This window comes from Brassica napus, chromosome C9, assembly GCF_020379485.1.
Source record: "Brassica napus cultivar Da-Ae chromosome C9, Da-Ae, whole genome shotgun sequence".
Taxonomy (NCBI): domain Eukaryota; kingdom Viridiplantae; phylum Streptophyta; class Magnoliopsida; order Brassicales; family Brassicaceae; genus Brassica; species Brassica napus.
Window position 1 is genome coordinate 49,485,775 of NC_063452.1, and position 20,606 is coordinate 49,506,380.

Genomic DNA, 20,606 nt, shown 5'->3' on the forward strand with positions numbered 1-20,606 from the left:
GTTTGTTCTTTTAATAAGGTTCAACCGATCCGGGAACGGGATCAGCGCATGGATCAACCGTATGATGTACTCGGCCCTCGACAGTGGACATCCGACTTTCACTCACTTCCCAACCGACAAGCAGGTTCTGTGGTTTCGTCAGTTTGCGGTAAGTATTCTAATTTTTTACTTATATTTTTAATCTTTAATATAAATTTTCTACTAATTGTGTCTTTTTTTCAGCAAGAGTTCAACTGGAATTCCGATGAGACGCTCTTTATCTATCACCACTTCGTCCATAAAGTAATGGACAACTATGGGAAGCAGATCCACGAGTGGAAGAAGAAGTGGGAAATCAATAAGGTTCGATTTAATTTATTAAACAATTTTTTAATTTATTAAACTATTTTTTAATTTATTAAACTTTTTCTTTTTTTTTAATTGAAAGGTCCCAAAGTCGATGAACGACACGGTCTGGAAGGAGTTGTGTGCGCATTGGGATAAGGAGGAGACGAAAGAAACTTCTTCCACCAACTCCACCAACCGCAGGAGCGACCGTAAAGGGAAGGGCATCTACAAGCATAACTTGGGTGCTCAATCTATTGCCACTCTCGGAGATCGCATGGTAAGTTCAACCGCTTTTTCTTCAATTATTTGAATTTCAGAATTTAAATTTATTGTGCATTTCTTCTAATTTCTAATGTTTCTTTAATTTTATGTTTTTTTTCAAGGCGGAAGAAAATGATGGCGAGCCGGTCGATGATCTCGCCCTAATGAGGAGGGCGTATACCAACAAGAAGACCGACCAGATTGATGACGGTCTTGTGAGGGACGTGGTCGACCTGGTCCAAACTCAGGTGGTAGACGAAGTGTCTCAGCTTCAAACCGAGGATGACGCTTCGATGGCTTCGACCAACTTGTCCCGGTTTCGAATCAACGAAATCGTTGAATCCGTAAGTTCTTTTTTTTTTAAGTTCAATTCATTTATTTCTTGGTTTAAATTTCTAAATTTGGCTTTTTTCTATTCAGTCGGTTCCAAAGAAGAAGGGACGTTTGTTCGGTTTGGGTCGTCGCACCCGGTCGGTTCCTCCTTCTTCTGCACCACCGCCCTTTGTTGATCCAGAAGTACTTACGGCTCAGTTGAAGGACAAAGATGATCGAATATCTTTGTTGGAGACCCAGATGGCGGCTCAACAGGCGGGCTATGAGGCACAGAGGAGGCTGAACCAGCAAATGATGGAGATGATGCAGAGGATGTACCCGAACGAGGTGTTCCCGGACGTGCCAGACCCGTAGTTTTTTTTTTCCCCAATCTCGGAATGTTTTATTTTTATTTGTGAAACTTTGAATATTAATTAGTATGATTTCAATTTTACTTTTAATTTCATATTTTCGAATTTAAATTTCAGAAATTTTATTTTTTCAAAAAAATTAATATTTTTTACATTCCGAGGAAATTAATTATATTTTTCACTACATCGATCGATGCGTTTTTGATCGATCCGTTTTTTTAAAAAAATATAGCGAGGGACATTTCCCTCGGAATTTTCCGAGGGACAACTCTCTCGGAAAATTCCGAGGAACGGATCCCTCGGAATATACCGAGGGAACAGTTCCTCGGAATAAACCGAGGAAAAAGTCCGTCGGTATACTCCTATCGATCGATGTATATATGTCCAAACACGCATCGATCGATGAACTTCCGAGGAATTATCCCGACGAAGTTCTACCTCGGTATATTCCGAGGACTTTTCCGACAAACAAGGGATCCTCGGAATTTCCTCGGAAATTTATTTCCTCGGAATTCCGTCGGAAAATTCCGAGGGATTTCAGAGGAAAAAAGAAATTCCGAGGAATTATTTCCGACGACGTGTTTCGTCGGAATTGCGTCGGAATAACGATATTCCGACGAAATTCCGACGATTTTTTCCCTCAGAATCCTTGATGTTTTCTTGTAGTGCACTGACTGATACATGTTATATCCCTAACTAAAGATATATTTAGATAATGTTTTCTTTTTCAACGACAATGTTTTCTTTTTCATACTTTTGACCCTCGCCTTTTCTTGTCTACTTTCGTACTTTTGACTTAATGTGCAAAAACCAATTATAAACCTACTGAAAGGTAGAAAAATAGTCAAAGATTGATCAGAAATCTCTCCCTAACTTATGCACATCACTCAACTAACCCACTTCTCCTTCTTTTTATATCCAATTATGAATTAGTAATGATACCAGACGCACCACTCGAGGGCCCATTATCAGCTGTTTATGCGTTTTCCTATAATAACAAACAACATTAAGATCGCATTCAAAGGCAAACTAAGGAGTGCAGAGGGTATTTTACTAAGCAGAGACGAATGGCCGTGAAGCTCAATTACCTCTTTCTTTTCGTTTACATTGTTCTTCTTATTTCAGGTAAATTATATGTATGATCTATGAAGTATTATTTCCTTTTCCGCTTAAGATCTTGTGTTCTTTTGTGAGAAAAAAATACAAAATGTTTTTGATATGATGATGCAGCGGGGAATGCTACTAGTGCGCACCTGACGATGCCCACAAAGGTAGCTACCGCAGGAGGACGGGAAGGGAAAGCGGGTAGGTCGGAATGGCTATACGTAGCAGGAGAGTGTGCAAAATTACCACTTTGCAACAAATATTGCGTTTCCAACGGGTTTCGTCTTGGTGGGTTTTGTAAAAAATTATCCCCTCGAGCTTCTTCTCTTTCTTGTGTTTGTAAATACACCTAACTTAACAACAAGTTTCTTTTCTTTCTTTTTGTTATTGAGAAAAACAATAAAAGTGTTGTTGACAAGTTACGCCTTGTTTGTGGTCCCTTCTACCGTTCTACGTATGTTTTGTGGTTTGGAACTTGCAAGTCTGGTATTGCTTTGTGATTTAATAATTTCGGCTTTAAAAAAATAAGATCTTGAATTAGCCTATAATTACAAGGGCGGCGCATTCTCCCATTTACGTGTATTGACTTTGAACTGGTTATAAATTTTAGAGAAATTTTATACCACTCGTCTTTTTAGTTTATTTTCCCCAAATAACCATTAAGTCGAAAAAATGACACAAATAAATCAATACAATACTAAAAGGGGAATAAGGGCTCCCCTCATGCCTCCACATCCTCAAAAATAATCAGCCAATAGGAGAGCCCCGTTAAGCCACGTCGGACGCGCATCACGTTTCATTTGGGCCTCGCGTCAAATGTTCGAAATCTCGGCCCGATAATGTTTGAAATCTCGACCCGATAGTGTTCGAAATCCGGAAGCCCGGATAGTCCATGACCCGGTGAAGCTTCCTGGTCGATTATCGATTCCCCTTCTCTTCTCTTTTTTGATCTGCCGATCCCATTTCTCTTCGTCTTCTCCGTTCACTACGTTTCGCAGATCTTTATCGCGGACATTAATTTTACTCCCCACTCTTCTGAGTTTTAATCTCATTAATGGATCGTTATCGCTTTCTCCGTCCGCGGTTCTATATAGATCTCTTATTCTGTGTATTTTTTTTTGGATCTAGAACTGTTCTATCCTTTCAACTGCTACTTGCGATGAAGGTGTCCGGCGTTTCTGACTCAGAGAAAATGACAGGCGAGACGGCGATCCCCTCCGATTCCGTCAATCCCATCTCTCAATCCGGTGTCTCTTCCGGCGATAACGGTCCGACGAAATCTAGATGTGGAATGGCCGATTCAAAGGGTACGAGCAAATCCGGCCCTCAGTCCGGCATAACATCCGGCGTTGATAAACCGGTGAAATCCAGAGGTACGACTGCTGTAACCCAGAGGCCGATCAGAACACACGGCAGGACTGGTGGTTCCTCCGGCCCCGTTATCGGCGTTAGAGGGAGACCATCTGTCTCAGCAATCGACAAGGGCAAATCAATCGTCAGCGACGACGTAGGGAAGGTTATAACCTTCAAAGACGTGAAATTCGGGCCACATCAAGACGAGATACGGTTTCGACTGATCCATTTTTGGGAAGCTTGGAACGTTCAGACGAAGGTTCTTATCGGCATCGAAATGCTTCTCATCGATGAAGAGGTTACACATCATATTTTGGCATCTAATAATTACTTTCTACCATATTGTCTGATTACTGTTCATCGCTTTGATTGATCGACTAATGACATTATAATTGTTTCGACATAAAGTATTTTGAATCGTGAATTTATGATTATCTGTTGTCTGATTACTTTCCATCACGGGTTAATGTTTTAAATATCTTTGGTTTCACTGATTTATTTGTTTTACATGTTTTAAACAATTTTGATTTTCACTGAACATATGTTTAACTGATAATTTTATTTTTTGCATCAGGCGAGTGTAATCCAAGGTTTCATCCCTTATGGAAGGATTGAGACCTATTTGCCTCACATGAAAGCTGGTTATACCTACCGGCTCAACAAGTTTTACGGATCAAAGAGCAAGACAGTGTACCGGATTGCTGACTCGGATGTCACTATTAGCTTCTCATGGAACTCTGCTCTAACTGCTCTCGAGGACAGCTCAATCTGTTTCCCTGAGGATCGGATCCGTATTCATGGATTCAGGGAGTTCGATGGTGCTTCCGACTTGAAAGGTGATCTTTATGGTAAGTTACGCTTCATTAACCCGATTCACCGTACTTACCGGATAATAGTTTATTCTGAACTTGGTTTGTATCATAACATTTGATTAGTTTGATGTCTTCACTTGCAGATTATATTGGCCATATCAAGCTTGTGAATGGGAAGGTTCCCACTGACAGCCTATTGCTTGATGAAGGTGAGATAGCTGTGTCTCGGCGAGTTGAGCTTCACGTCCAGACACATGAGTAAGTTATTATGTTTTTATATCTTCGTGATTGCAATTATTACCTAAAAATTATAAATTCGTAATTATTAACAAAAAACTATATTCGTAATTGTATAATACACGATTTTTTGTTGTTGCAGCGATCCTGTGATGAAGTTGTACCTCTGGGACAAGGCGGCCTTTGAGTTCATTGATAAGTTTAAAGCATCCAGAGGCACTGCCCGTGTTATTTTGGTCACCACTTTAAACCCGAAACGGTTTGGAGGTTTGTGTTGCTATTGCTAAGGCATTAACTTTATTTATATAAGTTGCTACTGTGTCATTGCATTCTTTCCGTATAGGTGTTCTGTCTCTATCGGCAATGGCGTCCTCACGTGTATTTATGGATAGTGATATCCAAGAAACACTCTCCTACCTCAGCTGGTAAGGTTTAGTTTCATGTTTCCAAATGCGATTACCTTAATTCATATTGTAATGCCTGTGTTGGCGTGTTATTCAGGTTGAACTCTAATTTGGACGTTGCCAGTAGGGTTAATGCAGAGGTGATTACCAAGCCTGAGCCAGCGACATTGGGAGAACTTTTTGCTTATATGAACCAGGCGTCCTCTAAGGTATTATATCTGCAATATTTGATACATCTACTAGGATATTAGATTTCGCATTGAATTTTGAGTATTATTTCAGGTTGCTTGGTTTGAGTGCACAGCAACTATTGATGATGTTGTGCACGGGTCTGGCTGGTACTATATAGGATGCGGTGTGTGTCATACCAAAGCAACCAAAGGGCCCACAACGTTAATGTGTAAGAAATGCGGGAAAAGTGAGATTGTTGGTGTGGCGCAGTAAGTGGTTTATGTAAAGTTTTTACACATTCTTGAACGTAATGGTTGTTGACACTTATCTTTACTAGGTACTTGACGAGACTCTCTGTGTATGACAACAATGATCAAGCCGTGTTTGTTGTCCTTGGTGATGCCGGTGAGGAGTTGACTGGAAAGAAAGCAAGCGAGTTGGTTGAGAAATACTATCAGGTAATTAGAAATTTGTGAGATCAATGACAATAATGTGTTATTGCAAGAGTAGTTTAAAGAATGTTCTGAATATGTCTTACTATGTGTTAGGTCAATGACAATATTGAAGGCGATCATAAGGTCCCAGTTCCTCAGGCTATGATTGATACTATTGGACAGACGCGAAAGTTCATTGTGAAGGTATCGAAACACAATCTGGACGCTAAGACTCAGACTCTGACTGTGACAAAGGTGCTCCCACCCGATGCCGCAGGACATGAGGACAATTTAGAAGGGGATGTTGATGTAATAGGTGATGCGGAAGGAGTAGGTAATGCAGCTGAGTTTGGAAAAAGGGGTGCTGATGAGATAGAGTCTGAGGGTGTGAAGCGTGCCAAATGTGGCTAATGAAGTAGCCTTGACTTCATTTGCTTCTTCTTTTTTTGTGTGTTTTCCTTTTTTTTTTTTTGTTTGAGACATCCTTTTTATCTTTGGTTTCCTCTGCAACATTATACCAACCTTGGTTATTATCTCTTTTTAATAACATAAACTATTAATATTTTCTATGTTATACAATTTGAACAATGAAATGGTGTTATCTATATATGTATTTACCACATAATCTGGATGATGATAAACTGATTCAGGAATTTTAGATTCCGATTTCTATTTAAGTATAGTAGAGAAGTATCTGTGTACATAATTAGCTTATCATTGTTTGGGAATAAGTTATTTTACACAAAACAAATACAATACTAAAACGATTTGTGTGAATAAGCATGGATGATTAAATGCAATAACCTGCTGTAAGTAAGCCAATAAAATTTGATATTCTTTAAAAAAATTTAAAACTGGTTAACTGAGATTCGAACCCTGCAAGTAGAGTAGCCAATGCGGATACTACTCTATCATTAGGCTAATGTCACTCTTTGTAGATATATGCATAACTAAATACAATAACTTCTTAGATAATACAATAAAATGAATTTTTTTTAAAATAATTGCAAAGGGGATGACTGAGATTCGAACCCTGTATAAGAGCTAATGCGGATGCTACTCTTCCAGTAGGCTAAAGACACTTATTGCAAATATATAAATGACTAAAAGATATAACTTTTTATATGAGCTAAGAAAATGGTATGTTTTTAAGAATAAAAACGGGTTTTTTAGTGTTTGAAACCTATATAAGAGCTAATGCGGATGTTACTCTTCCAGTAGGCTACAGACACTCATTGCACATATATAAATGACTAAAATATATAACTTTTTATATAAGCTAAGAAAATGGTTTGTTGTAAAAAATAAAAACGGGTTTTTTGAGATTCGAACCCCTATATAAGAACTAATGCGGATGCTTCTCTACCATTAGGCAAAATACACTCATTGAAATATATGCCCAAAAATAAAAATATATATTAACCGGATGAGATGAGGAAAACATATATATATGGAAACACGAGTGGTTGGATAGTACAAATCTTTATTTAAGCCAAAAATATTTGAAATTTTGACTAAAATTATAATTGCGATGGGATGGGGGTTCGAACCCTAGGTTATATTAAACGCGGATGCTGCTTTACCACTGGACCAAAGACACTCATTGGAAATATATGCACACAACAAATGATATCTAAAAACTGATAGGGATAAACTAATCGATTCTTCTTCTTTATAACGAGGGAAAACTCGACCCTTCCTCTTCTTTTTCAACCGCTTCCATTCCAAACTACTCGCCATGTCTGATCTAAATCCTTCTTCTTCCGTTAGAACTAGGACTCGGAGGTTCAGCGAGATCGATGACTCAAACGGAGAAGAATACCAGTTCCGGTCGCGAGTTCCGTTCAAGACGTTCGATGATCGTCTCCAAGAAAGTCGATTGTTATTCTACGGAACCGTTACACCAATTGGGGGTTACTCTCGCCGTCATCCTAACGAAGACGCCGCTACCGTGTATCGCTCTCTCTGCCTTCGAGGTTTTGTTGTTCAAGGATCCCTAAATCCTACGAGTCGCAGTTTAGATGATGTGTTTAGGGTTATTGATGATATAGGGTGGTCTTACACGGTGTTGCATGTGAATCCATTCTGTCCTAGAGTTGTGAGAGAGTTCATCTCAAACATACCATTCTACGATGATGGAGCTCTAATTAGAGGATATGTCTACCGTTTCTCTCCTTCGGTGATCAACGACTTGATGATGACACCACCCGTTCAGCAATCATATGAGTGGAAAGAGGTCGTGTTAGATCAGGCAATCGCTCATCTCACAGGTGGTCAATGTGCTGGATGGACAGGGTTTAGTCTCAATGCTCTGTTCGATCCGTTCAAGATCCTATATCGCGTGTGTGAGCGTAGTTGGCTTCCAGGACCGGACTCAGACTTGATGATGAAGAAGCGTCTCCGTCTCATGTATGCTGTTACCAAACGCAAGCAAATCGACTTTGGACAGCTTGTGTATGAACAAGTGATCGACATGTCCCGCGTAAGAGATTTAGACACGAACCTGGTATTCCCAAATCTTATTTATCAACTCTTAATGCTTCAGAGAGAAATTCCTCTGCTACCAGGGGATGAATATCTTATTGGAAAAGGTATCCCCATCTGTGAATTAAGAAGTGATGGGAGTGGTCCAAGGGGGCGTAGAAGACTTTGTTAGTATGGTAGCAAAGTATTTTTTGTGAAGTCCATCGCTCTCTCATGTATTTGGCTAATATATGCTCTTTTTGGCAAGTAGCTTGTGTTCAACTCCTTTTCAAAATTTGAATCTCAATGAAGTTTATGTTTGGGTGTGATGTCAATGTCTATATTATCTTCGGTTTTAAATATTTTTACTCTTTTATTCCACCACTGTTGAGATCATCTTATTATTGTTAAAAATGGAAACATATTATAACCATGTAAATTTTCCGGTGAAACGTTTAGGTCTATGTTCACGGTTTTGTTTAATTCTATGCACTACGGGTTTTAGTCATATGAAGAAGCGATGCTTAAACCCTCAATGTAAAGTTATAATGAGTCATGGCTGAGAATTTTAAATCAAAGAAAAAAATATACTACCAGTTACCTGGTTTTTAGTCTAGCCGTTACTAATAATGATATAAAAATTTGTTTTAACAATTTCTAATAATCCTATAAGAATTTGTTTAATCTTAATTTTAAATTAGAAGACTTATAACTATATTGTATCTCACCAAGTAAAGTAATTTCTAAACTAACCGTATAAGGTCAACATAGAAATGATAACAGAAGACCATAATCAATTTATTAATTTATGAGACAGAAACTTATAAACAATTAAGTTTGTATTAAGTAGTGAACGTTTTTGTTCTGATAGAGGTTTCCTGAAAATTTATCCTTTAAGGTTTGACCAAGTCACTATATATAGTTATCAGCATAATTTCATCATATTCAAACTTATATCCAGTTACAACCAAAAAGCTCATACGAGATACTAAAAATGAATCATCCACCACCGTATACATTGGTTCTAAGCGACAAGAAGAAGCCAACTTGCTCAGTTCCCAAACGAACTCTCACCATGAAGATCAAGAGGCCCAACACCCAGCAAACAACAATCATAATATCAATAGCACTGAAGACATCAAGTAACGGCCACCTCGACGACAGTACAGTCAGTGATATGGAATACATGCTTCTGTATCATGAAATCGACTTTGATTCGGTGACAGAAATTGTGGATGAGACTACTGACTATGTCGCGGGCGTTATGCCAACACTTGATGATGTCACAGGTACAGATCTAGATGTAATTGTTAAGATTACTGACTTCAATCCACAAGCTTGGAATAGAATTGATCTCGACGTTTATACAATCGACCTGCGAAACAGCAGAAGAAATTCCGTCCCTAGCGAAGAGAATGACATCTGCGCAATTTGCCACAATGAGCTTGGTGCAAGTGGAGATTTGAACACTTTGGTATGCAATCATTCGTATCATCACGAGTGCATCATAGGCTGGGTAACGATGAACTTAACCTGCCCAGTATGCAGAACAACGCTTGCTTAGCATTTGATAATCCTCTGTCTCATCTTATGCAGGTTTCGACTTTGCTTTTATTTTTAAAAAAATAAGTGTCCGCTGTATGGACTTATATTTCGTTTTACCTAATCTTTTATGCTTATTTATATTACTAAAATAATATAAGGAATATCATTCTGAATAAAACTCTTTGTTTTCATTATTTTGAGCTTCACAACTAATTTATTTTTTTATGTTTATATCTTGGAAGTAGTATTTAGTATTTGGAATACAATAATACATGCCTTTAGATTGTTTTTGTAGTCATTTATTTATTATGAAAATATATTTTTCCCGGAACAAGATTTTTTAATTAGAGGGAGAAACATCTGTGTTAGATCATCTTTACCCATTATGTTAGCTTATTATTAGTTGACATGTTATAAATATCTAAATGCTAATATAAAAATTAAAGAATCACAAAAATATTAAAGCCAATACAGTGGATTAGTACTACTATATTAATAACATTCATTTTTAATATTTGTTAAATGCCTAAGCAGTCCAAGTTATCGAAAAATTTAACAAAATCATATTTAGGTATATAACCGAGGATATACCAAAGGAAAAAATTAATTATACCATTTGATTGACATATATAACGGTTAGCATTAGTAGTTGAATTTACGTAATCTCACCTTCAGCTGTCATTGGTCGTAATTTTTAGAAGAACCTATCAAAATATAATAACTTTATCGTTTACACTCTTTCTTCAAAACCACGGCCGTCTCTCTTATATATCGTTATCTATCTAAGCCCACTGTATCTCATAGCTCACTTAACAAATTCTTTATTTATTTCGCATTTGTCCACCATTCCATACATAGTCTAGATTTAAAAAATTGTAATTTTACTCATTTGTAATTCAATCTCTATTTATATTTTTATAACATATAAGTAATATATAGTAACATTATTTGAATAATTCCGGGCGTAGCCCGGATAAAATCTCTAGTTTTATTAAAGAGTAAATATACATTTATATTATAGGGTTAATTAATCTAAATTTACGGTTTAGAGTTAAGAAATGGGGATTTAAAGGTTAAAAATAAATATCAAAAATTTCAAAAATTCAAAATAAAAATAGATTATTCGGGTCATTTTCTTTTTAGGACTATTTTGTTGTGTTACAAAAACTTAAAAATGACTATTTAAAAAAATTGCCTTAAATTTTACGTAGTGACTTTTTGAAGAAGTATAATTAAAAAAATAAATATTTTTCGGTTTAGAAAAGAAAAACCCACTAAAATTTTAGGTACTTTAAAAAAGACTAGAGCTGGACCCGGTGTTTTTTTTGTTTACTTAATGTAACTAAATAGTTTTTACACCATTATATAATCTATAAAAATTATAATAAAATGATGACAAAAATACATCATATAATACATATATTGCTGTTACATAATTCCACTAATAGTAAAAGTAAAATGATTTCTATAACTGTAAATGTAAATATCACGTGAATATTTGTTTTTATTTAACCAATATCATTTGTATTTACCCGATACCGAGTTGGCTAGTGGTAAAGGAAATGCTAGTACCCTTTCATTGGTCGGGTTTGTTACGCGTTGGAAATAATTATTTACAACATTTGGGTTCAGTAAAAAAGAAAAACCACTTTTCATTTTTTAGAAATATACTTTTGTTTTCTATAAATAATATAATATTTATTTATTTTTCACGTATTATGTATTTTTTATTATGACATTACGCATAATAATTAAAATATATTTTTAGTTTATTTTTAGTTTATGTGTGTGTTTTCCATAAAATAAAATATATATGCGAAAATAATATTTGAGATGTTTTGATTGGTTTCTGGTCATAAATGATAACTATATTTAAATTTTCAACCTGGACCTTACAGTTGACTCGCTCATAGATCCAGTCTCACGCTCATGGAATTTACATGCTCTTCACACCTTGGTGGATCCTGAAGACGTGAAAATCATTACAAGTATACCACTGAGTAGGTCTCAGATGGCAGATAGAGATGGATGACACTTTTCGAAAAATGGACGGTATACGGTTAAATCAGGTTATCAGGTGGAGCGGGTATACCCAGATCAGCAATCTCAGGCAGAAACCTACGGACCCACGGTAGACTCACTCAAGTCCTTCTGCTGGAAAACTCGATGCCCATCGAAAATACGACATTTTCTGTGGCAAATATTATCTGGATGTCTATTGGTTAGGAAAAATTTGCAGGCAAGAGGGATGCAAGGAGATATCTGTTGCGCTCGATGTGGTGCTCCAGTGGAATCTATAAACCATGTCTTTTTTGAATGTCCACCGGCAATTCAGACATGGGCGCTCTCTAAGATTCCATCTAATCCTGCAATCTTTCCAACGGAATCACTCTACGCAAACATGGATCATCTATTTTGGCGAGTTATCCCAAAGATGGATGATCATCACTTTGTGTGGATACTTTGGTACATATGAAAAGCAAGGAATAGTAAGGTATTTAGTAATTTAGATATTGATCCTCGAGATACTCTCGGGAAGGCCGAGACAGAATCTTTTATGTGGGCTGATGCACAGGTGACTCCTGAGTCACATGACGCACACCAGAGAGATATGGCTCCCATACCGGTGAGACCGGGCAGATGGTGCTTCTCTGATGGCTCATGGAAGGCAAATGATAACTTTTCGGGACAAGGATGGTATAGCACCTTACCAGGATTTGATGGTTTGATGGGTGCAAGAAACACCAGAGCTAGTCTTTCACCTCTACATGTAGAGTTTGAATCACTAATCTGGGCAATGGAATGTATGCGGAATTTGCGGCAGGTTCGGGTCACATTTGCAACAGATTGTTCTCAATTGGTGAAGATGGTTTCACAACCAGAAGAATGACCAGCGTTTGCAAACTACTTGACAGATATAAAGACCCTTAGTACTGGATTTCAGAGCTCGGAGATCATCTATGTACCAAGAACGCAGAACACACAGGCGGACAAACTAGCACGGAGTGCAAGAATTCAACCGTCGTTCGTCGTTCACATGGATGCAGAGCTACCCTCTTGGTTAACAGAGTCTATATGAGTCTGTTTTCTTTTGTTGATGTCAAAAAAAAAAAAAAAAAAAATCAACCCGTTATTTTAACTTATTGACTTTAACATTTTATTATATGTAGGATTTTTATTTTATATGAACTTTTTTTCTTTTTCTTATAACATTGTTATCTTGTATAAATATTTTTCTTTACATACAAAACTTGAAGAATATTCTTTTGAAACTTTCCCTATTACAATTTTCTCAAAAGAAAAATCTTAGGTGTTTTTAATTTTTAATACTAATACTTAAATGTACATGTTATTACCAAATCTAATATTTCAAATCCTTACTAAAAAATAGTTTAGGTAAAATTCAGTTGAACATATGTAATATCATACACTAGGGTCGGCCCGCCCTACGGACGGGAAGATAGAAAAAACTATTTTATATAAATTTACTTTAATTTTATGAAGCATTTTTAAAAAAAATTGTAGATTGAAAACGATATTATAAATAAAAATAAATAAATAAAATTTGGAGATCATGTTGTTATTTTTAATACATATTTTTGGACTGAATTAAAATGACAGTAACTTTCATTATTCTACGAAGAACAATATAATATAATAAGATTAATGATGTCTGCATATAATTATGCAATGATCATGCGAGAGAAATATGTTAACGAAAAACTTATATTATCTAAGGCAAAACAACCTTTTGTTAGCGTGAGTAGCTTGGTATGTGTATGTTTTAATTAAAATGTGATAGTTTTCTCCTAAAGAAAGTCATACTTCAATTTCCCTGTCACTCTTTAAATTGAATACAGTCTATCGTTATTAAATAAGTTTAGAATTTATTAGAGAGATTTTACTATTAATTTAGAAGTTATTAATACTGTAGAAACTTGCGTTGTGAATTAACAATATATTTAAATTAAATGAAGATATTGCATGGCGTTTTTTGTAGAATCTATGCTCGTATGTAATAAAGAGCTTATGCTGCAAATGCGTGTAATTATGTTGGAAAATATGTTTTTGCATTGGTATATTATTACTCTGAAATAAAATTGTTTACCATACAAACGAAATCGTTCAAAATTTTCAAATATCAGAGTGTTAGTATATTCAAATAGCTAAGTAGGAGTAATATATAATAATATGTTTGCGCTATTGTATGAAAAAAAAGAAAAGAAGTTAGGAGCACTATTTATCGTGAAATCATGCACCTTAAAAATAAATTGATGTAAATAGGTAAAACAAATAATTATAGAAGCATTATTTATCGTGAAATAAATTGATGTAAATGGGTAAAACAAATAATTATTCCTATACTTTTTTTCTTAAAACATTATTCATATGTTAAATGCTCAGTATACGTACATCAAATTAGTAAATTCAATTTTTTTTTTTTGATGAAATTTTAAATTTATTCATCCACTGTGGGCATCTTTTACAAAAGAATCATGAAGCTTCTATGACTACTCTAATTCTATGTGTGACTGAAAAAAGAAATAAAGAATGGCCATCTACATCGTTTGAATGAACCATCTACTATATAATTCAATTTTACATTCACTATATAATATTATACATTTTATATGTATGTTCACTAATATACTATAAACCTATTGTTCATCTAGTTTTTTTGGTTTTTACGGGCTATTTTACACATTAAAATAAATAAAAACATTTTATGGTATTTTCGACACATGTAAATCTAATTAAAATTATCGTACTTGGTTCTGTTGATTTACATTAATTTGTCATACCGGTATGATCGGATTGAGTATCAACAATACAACATTTTCTTGAAATTTTTTAAATATTGTTAATTGATTTCATTAACAATAAAATTTTGAAAAATGTAATAAACATTATTGAATAGAGGATAATACCCACAAATTTATGGAAATATGTTTTCTACTTTACATATTAAGGTTTATAGTATTAATGTGCATTAAGTGTAATATTTATCATGGATTTGTTGTGGAATAGATTTAAGAAAAAAATTAATTTAGATTTAAGTTGTAAGTTTTATGATTATTTCTTATTTGTACTTATATTTTAATAAAGTAGATGTAAAAAACTTTCATTATAACGTTACCTTTTTGTATATTTAAAACGACTCGGTAACAAAAAATAATGTCTAAAATGGACAATTATAAAAGTTAAAGATTAAAAAAAACTCAAGTCTGTTATAAAAGTAATAGAAAAATCTGTCTTTATTCATAACATAGAAGTTTCTTATATAGGAGATTACACCGTCATAGATAAAAGGAAAGATTACAAATCATAATCTCTTGGTTATGAGCCATCCACAATCTGGTTCATAACACTCCCTCTTGGATGTCATAACCATTTAGAGCTTGTGATGTGCTTTAATGTTGTCTCATTAAAACTTTACCAGGAAAACCCAATTGGGACAAAACCATGGTGAAGGAAAAAGAGTACAACACACATTACTCCCCCTGATTTGGACATTACTGAAGGTCCATTGGACCTCTCCAATTTTCTTCAATCCGTGGGTGATGAAGATCTTGGGCTAAATATGCTTCGTCCTCGAACATGATAGTTGGTTCTTCTTTACCTTCGGCCATGCCACAATCTAATCAAACATATTGAGTTATCGACCTCAAATACACACACACGAAATCTTAGATGATGTTGCTGTGATATGCGTGTACCACCATGTGTAAAACATAACCTGTCTGAAAACAAATCAACAAAACCAAATAACCCCTCTTTGGGCTGGTTAGTATAAAATAAACCAAAATCAAAGGCTTCTATCATCGTCCTTCTTATGGACCAATCAGATGAGTGTCTAAAACAAGACTTCTGCATCGTCCATCTCAGGACTAAATGGACTTCTTTATCGTCCACCTTTGGACTGAATGGATCAGTGTCCAAAACAAGTGATCTCACGCCCATGTACTAGATAATGGGTGAGACTGGTCCATATTAAATCTCTTGAGTACCCTTTTCTGTATATACTATTTGATGCACAAGGATTTCATTGTTAATGTACTCAAGCTGTAATCCAAACAAAACTTTGTTTTCCAAGATCTTTCATCTCAAACTCTTTCTTGAGATATTCAACTGTTTGGGAAATTGTATCCAGAGGTTCCTAGGATATTCAGATCATATACTTTGATGATTATCAATATTGTTCTCGAGAACTTGTTGTACTTTCAGCTCAATACCCTCTAGTACTTTCATTATCCAGTGGACCATATAAATATGCAGTCACTACATCAACTTGCTGCAAGTCTAATTTTCTCTCTTATATAGCCAGACTTATGAGAAATCTAAAAGTAGTTGCATCCACCACATGGGAGTATGTCTCCTCATAATCTATTACTGGTCTTTGTGAGAATCCTTGTGCAACATCAGCTTTATATCTCACGATTTCTATTCCTCACAAGACCCATTTATATCCACTGGTTTTAACATCATATGGCGTCTTAATCATATGGCCAAATACGCCTTTCTTCCTTAAACTATTTAACCCCACGTTTCCATTCAATCCAATCTGTTCTACGAGTGCGCACTCTTATATTGACGTGGGTTCATGATCCTCGCTTATATTCATAAATTCAAGTGCTACCTTGTATGCAAATAAATCATCTTATGTCGACATTCCTTATTGGTTCCATTATGTTCCAGACATGATATAATCGATTGAGATTCATTATTATCAGGACCTTTAATACTTTGCAGCTTGGCGTCCCAAGCTACATTGTTTGGTACCTGTACCTTAGAGCCGGCCGGCCTTATCTCCATGTCTGGGATGGTTTCCTTAGTAACCTCGGATTTGGATTTTGATTATCATTCTCTGCACCTTTCTTTTGTTTCCGAGGATTCTTATCTTTTGGAACCTATTTGGTCTACCACGTTTCATACGTTGTCTAGACTCTGTAGCAACTTGACTGTGTCTCTTCTTGGACATCAAATTCGTTGGTGCTTTACAAGCTGGTTTATATATGACTTAGTCATTCTTTTTCGGGTCAGCAAATGTGTCTGGCATTTGATTAGCTAGCTTTGTAAATGTATAATCTTTGGACGTCTATTTCACATTCTTTAGTCCGAGGATCTTGCCAAGACATTGATGGTTGATTCCATTCTATTTCTTTTACCATTGTTTTACCAGCTTTATTATTTTTCTCCTCATGGTCTTAAAATAATCTGTGTACCTGGCCTCAAATATAATCACTCATAGTTGGCTCAAAGTACTTTATTATTGTGGGAGAATCACATCCAACATATATCCTCATCCTCCTTTTGAGGTCCCATCTTAGTTATATGTGGTGGAGCAATTAGTACATAGACAGCACATCCAAATGTCTTATGATGGGGTGTCTGGCTCTTGACCCGTTAATAATTGTGATAGGGGATATCTATGCTCACTAAATGGCCTGATGCGTATTAACTTAGGTGCATGTAAATTTCGTGTGGTCCAAGCTGTGAATGGGAGTTTTGACCTCATAAGTTATGGTCTATCAATCAGCTATTTTGCGTTTTAAAAGATTTCGGCCAAGCCGTTCTTGGTATGGACATGTATCACAAAATTGTCCACACTTACCCCCATGGACATACCATAATCATTTAAACGCTTGGGACATGTATTCACCAGTATTATCTAGATATATATTCTTTATTATGAAAAATGGGCTCGTAGCCGTTTTACTGTTGATGGCCTAATGAGTTTCCCTTGTGTACATGCTACACACGTGAGATTCTTTGGGATAACTCTTCTTATCTTTTAATGTGTGCCTTTTGAATATCAATTTTTGCATCATGTTTGGACCAGGATGGCCAATCCGGTCGTGCCATAAAGTGTATATTTTCGCAGGCTTTTAGCCTCTATCATACTGATCTATGCATAATATAGGTTAGTAGAGAATGCATGTATAGTCTTTAGGACTTATTATGGCCTTGGGCGATTTTATACATATATCTGAAGGAACTCTTTGTTTCCTTCGCCCATTGTTTCAACATGAAAACCATTCATTCTTATATCTTTAAAACTCAATAGGCTGCTCTTGCTCTTAGAGTTGGATGAATATAAGGCATCACTGATTTCTAGATGCATACCCTTAGGCAATAATATATTAGCCTAGCCATAGTCTTCTTTCAGACTGGCGATACCTGCTTTAGTACTTATATTGGCGTTTTTCAGTGTACTCATATAGAAAAATCATTCATTCATTTAATCTAAGCAGACAATGTAATAGAAATAAATTCAAGGAGATAAAAATCAGAGAAAGCATACAAGCAAAGCAATCACACAAGTTTAATGTCGAAATCAGATTATCAACTTGATTATTTTAGGCAATAATAAGTCTCATATTCCATAAGATCATCTTGATCATGTTCGAAATTATTTCACCATCTTTATAGACCAAGTGGGTTTCAGGATTTTTCCCTTTCAGACTCTCTTTGGGAGTCCTTCATATCTTATCCCAATGGTTCCCTATTCCACATCTATGGCACACTGATTTGGTCGACCTTTGTGGTTTAAAGGATATACCACGGCCACTGCCTTGACCATGGCTCAAATTGAGTTAATACCCAAGGCCTCTGCCATAGTGATTCCCACGGCCAAATGTGTTATAGTGGCCATGGCCACGTCCTTTCCACCCTCCACGTCCATGACCGTGTGGTCTATCATTCTGGACGTGGTTACCTTTTTTTTTTCTTCTGCGGCCTCAATTCAGGAGGTCTCAATTCACTGTTTCTCATCAGTAATCCATTATTTTGCCCAGCTAGCAATAGACTCATCCACGGACTTATAGTCCTGGATTCTGGGATTCCTCCAATCAAATAGGGCCTTTGGTAATAACACCATTCTTTTCATATCTCGATTTTTAACTCTGTCCAAAGGTTTAGAGGATTCTCTATAGTCAGATACTGATCTTTGAGACTCTTAATAGATGATGGCTAATAATTAATATTGCCATGTATCAATCTTTCTCATTGGCATTATTGCCTTCTATGATACATTCACCAAGTCTTTTTGACTTTAGGATAATCTTTGTATCCAATGTCCACCGTAAATAATTATCTCCAGAGAGATTTATGGCAGCAAAATCCAGGTTGATTTTCAACATCTCAAATCATATATCACTCAATATTTAGGTATAATTTTCATGCGGCCTTACTCTTAAAAACAATCAATTCGGATTTCAATCTTGTGAGGACAATGAGACTATCAATCTTAAAGGCATTTAATCAATCAGTCAATTTCTAACAAGTCTCAGCAATACTATTTCTATGTGCTCATACTATTATGGTTTATCAAGACTAGCAAAAACATATTCAATTAATCATGCAATTAGGGTTTAACAAACAATGGATTTTATCAAGACTAGTAAACAAATTTATTAATCACTCAATCAGTTTCAAGGCTGATTTTAGCAATACTAGAATATAGATTTCAAGCATGAATTTCAATGAATCAGTTTCAAGGCTGATTGGCATTTAGCATAAACCATGTGTAAATAATTTATCTAGTATCCGAATATATCAAACCTCAAAATATATAATCAGATCAATCAATTTAATCGAACTTAGCATACAATCTTAAACCTCAAGACATTAGATTTTATCATGAATCTATCAACCTAGCATACAGATTCTCAATTCTCAAAGACATCCAAATCAGATCAATATAACCTATCATACAAATTATTTAGGGTTTCTATATAAAACATATCAGATTACAAAACTATCAATCCTAGCAGATGATATTAAACCTCAAGAATCATGCAATCAGATCATTCGGATTTTAAACAAGTAAACCTCAATCAATCTATTAGCCTATCAGATTATATAAGCAAAGCAAGCTAGCAACCTATCAGATTCAATCAATGTTTTAACAGGCTGGTCGGTTTAAACAATTTTAAATCAGATGAACAATTAACCAAGCAGGATGAGAAAATAAAATCTATCAATTTAACGGTCAAACAATTCTAGCAACATAACATCAGATTCAATCAGATTTAAAACCTCAATGATCAAAACCGAAAACAGTTTTGATTTCAAAATATTCGATTAGAGTTTTAATATGTTATTTGATAATTATAGTATAATTAATTCTGATACTTATATTATTTAGGGTTTATAGATATATGGTTAGGGTTTATCGGATTTTAACTTGTAAAAACCGATTTGGGGTTTTAATCATGTAGGAACATGATTTAGGGTTTGGGGTATCGAACTTTTAGAGTTTCAATTTACTCAATTAGGATTTTTGATCTATTACCCTATGGTTTTGATTCATAAAGATTATGGTTTCATTCTTTATCAATCAATCCATGTTCGATTATGGGTTCTTAGGTTTTGAATTACCTTTTAACCTTAAATGATTGTTGAATCGGACCACAAAGGAGTTGAGCCGCGAGCTGGACACGAACGGGACGCGAGCTGGAATGGATCGAGTCGCTTCTATCGGGTCGCGGACGTCCTTTGTTGCTTGATCGGGAACGCCTTGATCGTCGGACGCGAGCTATCTGATGTTGTCGCGAATGAGGAAGAGGTCGCGTGCTGGAGTTGCTCTCGGGTCGCGAACGTCTGAGCTAGGATCAGGAACGCCTTAGGCTGAAGCTGATCGGGGACGCGAGCTGGAACAGATGCGGGAACAAGAGACGTGATCGAGGTTTAGGGTTCGTCGGATCGCCGACTAGGATTAGGGTTTTAGGGTTTTTCGATTTGGGTATTAGCTTAGGGATTTAGAGTTTCGTGCTGATAACGTGTTATAAAAGTAATGAAAAAGTCTATCTT

The 20,606-nt window shown here is 35.7% G+C and overlaps 2 protein-coding genes across 2 annotated transcripts; both read left to right on the forward strand.

Annotated features, from left to right (window-relative positions):
* Positions 1–1,927: 1,927 nt before the first annotated feature.
* On the forward strand, positions 1,928–2,923 carry LOC106376281 (defensin-like protein 37). Its single transcript, XM_022709025.2, has 2 exons — positions 1,928–2,396; positions 2,502–2,923. Exons 1-2 carry the CDS (start codon positions 2,339–2,341, stop codon positions 2,726–2,728), a joined length of 285 nt encoding a protein of 94 aa, XP_022564746.1. The 5' UTR covers positions 1,928–2,338; the 3' UTR covers positions 2,729–2,923.
* A 157-nt stretch (positions 2,924–3,080) lies between these two features.
* On the forward strand, positions 3,081–7,372 carry LOC125593026. Its single transcript, XM_048768931.1, has 8 exons — positions 3,081–4,026; positions 4,303–4,576; positions 4,684–4,798; positions 4,920–5,044; positions 5,121–5,202; positions 5,279–5,390; positions 5,464–5,810; positions 5,901–7,372. Exons 1-7 carry the CDS (start codon positions 3,430–3,432, stop codon positions 5,623–5,625), a joined length of 1,467 nt encoding a protein of 488 aa, XP_048624888.1. The 5' UTR covers positions 3,081–3,429; the 3' UTR covers positions 5,626–5,810; positions 5,901–7,372.
* The last annotated feature ends 13,234 nt before the right edge of the window (positions 7,373–20,606 follow it).